Source organism: Grammomys surdaster, unplaced genomic scaffold (assembly GCF_004785775.1).
Source record: "Grammomys surdaster isolate TR1022 unplaced genomic scaffold, NIH_TR_1.0 66, whole genome shotgun sequence".
Taxonomy (NCBI): Eukaryota; Metazoa; Chordata; class Mammalia; order Rodentia; family Muridae; genus Grammomys; species Grammomys surdaster.
In genome coordinates, this window is record NW_021604568.1 from 5,724,919 (window position 1) to 5,730,171 (window position 5,253).

Here is a 5,253-nt window from a genome sequence, read left to right on the forward strand (position 1 = left end):
TGTTGACTCCGCCCAGCCCTGTCCAGTTCCTAAAGTTGTCCTCTGGCCTCCATATGGGTGTTGTGACATATTGCCCACAATATTGCACACAAACAGACACACAATTTAATATAATTTAAAATTTTAATGAAGAAGGCAATGAACAGGAACAAAGTATAATAATATGTATGTGTGAAAATGCCTGCCATAGCTCAGTCAATAAAGTGTGTACCACTGAATCTTAAGAAGCTAATTCTATTCTCGATGCTCGGTATTGCAGTTTGAGCCTATAATCCCAGCGTGGGAGACCAGAGCAAGAGGATCTCTGGAGCTCATTGGCTGGCTAGCACAACGTAATGGGTAAGAGGTCCTAGTCAATGAAGTTGTCTCAAAACAATGTAGACAGATGGCTTCTGAGGAAAGACGCCGAGGCTGACCTCCGGCCTCCACGGGTGTGCACAGGAATATGGAGGAAGGGGATGCTATAATGAGATTCATTACTTTGTGTGCTAACTTCAAATTTAAAACGTGTATATATAAAGACCAGGGGCGGAGTGATGAACTCCTTTAATCAAGGCACTTGGGAGGCAGAGACAGGTGGACCTCTGAATTCGTGGCCAGTCTGGTATACACACACAGTGAGTGGAGGGTTAACCTTACAGGTTTTCCACTAAATTTCCAGGAGGTTGAGATTTGTTAGTTTGCTCAGGGCTGATATAGTGTCAGTACTCAACCACAAATAAGGTGAAAGAGCGAGCATTAGAAAGAAGGGACGCTTTGAGACATCCTCACGGTGCCTAGAGAACTTAAGTCCAGACCGGAGGACCCTTGGGTGCTGCGGATGTTCCTCCCTAGGAGATCTTCCCGCAGCTCCGCCCACGGCGTGCAGCGCTTGCGGGGCGTGCCCTGGGGCAATCCCGGACCTCGCCTGGCGGGGCGGGGCCGGGCGGAGTCAACATTCAGTCCAGGGCTTGGCTCACCTCATTCACCAGAGACGGAAGTGTCAGCCCCGCACTCCCCCGGGTACCACGGACTAGCAGCCAGGCCTCGCCCCACTGGGCGATCAGGCCTTGGCGAGCTCCTGCGCCAGAGGCGTCATGAAGCGTGCAGGAACTCTGCGCCTGCTTTCGGATCTGAGCAACTTCACCGGCGCGGCCCGGCTCCGCGAGCTGTTGGCTGGGGACCCAGCTGTCCTAGTCCGCTGCAGCCCTGACGGCCGCCACTTACTGCTGTTAAGACCCCCGGGATCGCCCGCCCCGCAACTTCTGGTGGCTGTGCGTGGGCCAGGCCTGCCTCTGGAGCGTTCCTGGCCGGAGGGCGACCCTTCACCGCTGGACGTCTTTTTCGTGCCGTGGCTGGCGCGACCCGCGCTGATCTTGGTCTGGGAGAGTGGCCTAGCAGAGGTATGGGGCGTGGGGATGGAGCCTGGATGGAAGCTACTTCAGAGCACTGAGTTGTGTCCGGATGGTGGAGCCCGCGTGATGGCCGTGGCAGCAACCCGAGGCCGCCTAGTTTGGTGCGAGGAGCGTCAGCCTGGCGTTGAGGACCAACCAGAGCAGCTTTCAGTGGACTTCAACCACTGTGTGTGCTTCAAGACCCTGGAGACCACTGGGGAGGCTGGCACCAAACTAGGCTGCACCCACATCCTGCTGCACCACTGCCCCTCTTTTGGACTGATAGCCTCTCGCAAGGACCTCTTCCTGGTGCCTACTACCACCACTTGGCCTGGCGTGGCCCATGTTCTGCTCATCTGGAGCCCAAGCAAGGGGAAGGTAATAGTTACCGCCCCATCTCTTGGTCTTTCTCACAGTAAAAGCCTGAATCCCAAACAAGGGGATACTTGGGACTTTCGGATCCTGCTGCGAGGCCTTCCTGGATTCCTGTCCCCCAGGGAGCCACTGGCTGTACACACTTGGGCCCCATCTTCGAAGGGCTTATTGTTGCTTGACTTGAAAGGTAAGGTGAGCCTAGTACAGTGCCATGGTGGTACTCGAACCGTGGGAATCCTGCAGGAGGCCCCTGTAGGCCTAGAAGGCACTGCAGCCCTGGGAACATTTCACGGCACTTTAGCCTGTGTCCTGGGCTCCACCTTGGAACTACTGGACATGAGCAGCGGGCGGCTGTTGGAGAGGAAGGTTCTCAGTACAGACAGAGTACATCTGCTGGAACCTCCAGCCCCTGGCATGAAGAATGAGGAAGAACTGGAGACCCGAGGAGCTCTCCGTTTGCTTTCAGCCTTGGGTCTCTTTTGTGTGTGTTGGGAAGCTCCCCAAGGCCTTGAGCTGCCCTCAGACAAGGATCTGGTGTTTGAAGAGGCTTGTGGATACTACCAGCGTCGGAGCCTTCGAGGTACCCAGCTTACCCCAGAAGAGCTGAGACACAACAGCATGTTTCAGGCTCCTCAGGCCCTGGCCTCCATCCTCCAGGGCCACCTGCCCCCATCTACACTGTTGACTACCCTAAGGGCTGAGCTTCGGGACTATCGGAGTATAGAACAGCTCAAGACCCAGCTGGTGGCTGGGGATGATGAAGAGGCCGGCTGGACTGAGTTAGCGGAGCATGAGGTAACTCGCCTACTGAGAACCCAGTTGACAGGAGATCAGCTGGCCCAATTCAACACCATCTTCCAAGCCCTTCCTACTGCAGCTTGGAGTGCTACCCTCCAGGCGCTGCAGCTCCAGCCAGATAGGAGTGGCAGGCTGAGGTCCCAAGCACCCCCTGATGTATGGAAGAAGGTACTAAGGACCCCAACAGCTGGAAAGGAACACCCCAATGGAATACTGCCACCCTTTGAACTCCTGTGTCAGTGCCTAGGCCAGCTAGAGCCTCAGTGGCTCCCCCCATTTGTGAAACTGGCACAGCAACAGGGTGGTCCAGGCTGGGGGACTGAAGGCCCCAGTCTGCCCCTTTATCGCAGAGCCCTGGCAGCGCTAGGTGAGGAAGGGAAGAGACCTGAGGCTCTAGAACTCGAGTTGCTTTTAGGCAGTGGGCGACCCAAAGCCGTACTGCAAGCTGTAAGGCAGCTGATAAAGAAGGAACAGTGGGAACGGGCTCTGGAGGCCGGCCTGGCCCTGGACTCTTCCAGCCCCCTGCTTCGAAGTGAGATCTTTAAGCTGCTGCTGGCCGAGTTTGCCCAGCATCGCCGCCTTGATGCACACCTCCCTCTCCTCTGTCGCCTGTGCCCACCAGAAGTGGCTCCAGATGAGCTCCTGCTTCTACTGAGGACACATCTCCCAGATGATGTAGAAGCCACCCCTTTCCCTGGGCCTGGGGCAGAGCCCCCTCTCACAGTGGGCTTGGTCAGAGCCCTGCTAGAACAGACTGGAGCACAAGCAAGGCCCTCCGGCCCAGTTCAAAGCACTTATGAGGACATCCTATGGGATTCAGGCACTCCACCCCCTACCCCACCTCGTGGACCGACTACTACTCTCCAGGCGTCAGACCTCTCAGGACAGGAAGCCTGGGTACCGTCTGGACAGGGGCTCGGTGCAGCTGACATGGGAGTTCTTTCGTAGAGCACAGAGATATGCAGGGAAGGGTACCCAGGGTTGGAAAGCACAAAGGTGGAACTTGTGTGTGCAATACTGTCTGTTGTAGAACAATTTTTAAAATATATATGCAAATACCAAATATATTCACAGGAGGTTCTGTTGTTGTTTTGGGGTTTTTTTTTTTTTTGTGCGTATTAGTTTTGAACAGCTAAGGGTCGTAGTTGATAGAGGGAATGGTTGAGTCTGGATCTCATGCATAAATCAGCCACTTCGGGTCATGAAAACAGTAGTCATGAATGTTTCCTGTGTGCTAGGAAACCTGTGGATCTTCATAGAATCTCGTCTTTAATGCTTCTCATAACTCCACTGGTGAAGTATTAATATTTCCCATCTTCTAGAGGGAAGAAATAGCTGGCTAGAAAGATTAAAGAGCTTGGACAAGTAGATCTAAACATAGAGGGTTTAACATGTGAGCCATCTCACTCCTTAGCCCAGCAGTGCCTGCTCTTCTGGACCTTCGCAAGCTCCTTACCCAGTGCTGGCTTCTCTAGGACATCAAGGAAAAGATTCCAGGTTGCTGCAGCTTTGTTTACCTGGGTCTCCTCTGCCCTTGGCTGAGCCCATGCTTACTTTTCCCAGGTTTTCTTGAGCAGCCTCTGGTTTATACAGACAGGGGAGTTGTCTGTAGAGCCCCAGACTAGTAATAAAATGAATCACTGCTGGGGAGGCAAGGGGGACAGACAGATGGACTCATACTTCTGGTGACTCCCTAAGCCAAGAAATGGCAGCAGCAGCAACCAAGTTCTTGTTTCTCTGGATCTGTTAACAAGACCCCTCTAAAGAGGCTGTGGTTTCTGCCCACTTCTACTCAAGTGGCCTCTTACAGTAGAATTTTCTAGGGGCTTGCTACACCCCTTTTGCTTCCAATTAACTGCAGAGTGTCTCTCCACCCTCTGCAACCTATTCTAGCTCCCAAATAATAGATACAGAGACCTGATATTTTTATTAACAAACTGCAAGTCTAAACTGGGCTGGTTCTGAACTATTCTAACTGTCTAAGAGATCTATATCCCAACCACAGGCCTCGTGTTACTTGCTTTTAGTCTCTTCTTGGCTCCTTCTGCTGTAGCTGTCTGCCCTCATGGAAAACTCACTCCCTTGGTGACCTGTTCATCACGACTCCTCCTGGACCCTCTACCTAAGGCCCACCTCTTCCCTTCCTTCCTCAAAGTGCCCTCCTCCCCAGGACACAGGACACATACCCCCACACTCAAATCAATAGTCCCTCCCTATTCTCTTCTGCCCAGATCATTGGCTGATCAGCCCTTTTTTCTTTTTTTTTCTTTTTTTGGTTTGGTTTGGTTTTTCAAGACAGGGTATCTCTGTGTAGCCCTGGCTGTCCTGGAACTCACTCTGTAGACCAGGCTAGCCTCGAACTCTCGAACTCAGAAATCCGCCTGCCTCTGCCTCCCAAGTGCTGGGATTAAAGGCGTGCGCCACCACCGACCGGCTGGCTGATCAGCTCTTTACTGACCAATCAGAAGCTTCTAGAGAAGAATGTTTACAAAATACTGAGACAGGTGATGCTTTTTTTTTTCAGGTGATGCTTTATAAAAATAATAATACCAAAGTCTGGCCTGTACTCAATTCCTTGCCAGTGTAGAAATCAGCATTTGAATAATACAAAGACAACCTTTAGGCAGCTGGAGAGATAGATCAGATGTCTCAGCAGTTAAGAGTACTGACTGCTCTTCTAGAGGTTCTGAGTTCAATTCCCAGCAAC

At 52.6% G+C, this 5,253-nt stretch overlaps 1 protein-coding gene across 1 annotated transcript; it reads left to right on the top strand.

Annotated features, from left to right (window-relative positions):
- The first annotated feature begins 933 nt into the window (after positions 1-933).
- Positions 934-3,627, top strand: Hps6 (HPS6 biogenesis of lysosomal organelles complex 2 subunit 3). The gene has a single exon (XM_028775475.1). It carries the CDS (start codon positions 1,077-1,079, stop codon positions 3,492-3,494), a length of 2,418 nt encoding a protein of 805 aa, XP_028631308.1. The 5' UTR covers positions 934-1,076; the 3' UTR covers positions 3,495-3,627.
- Positions 3,628-5,253: the final 1,626 nt, after the last annotated feature.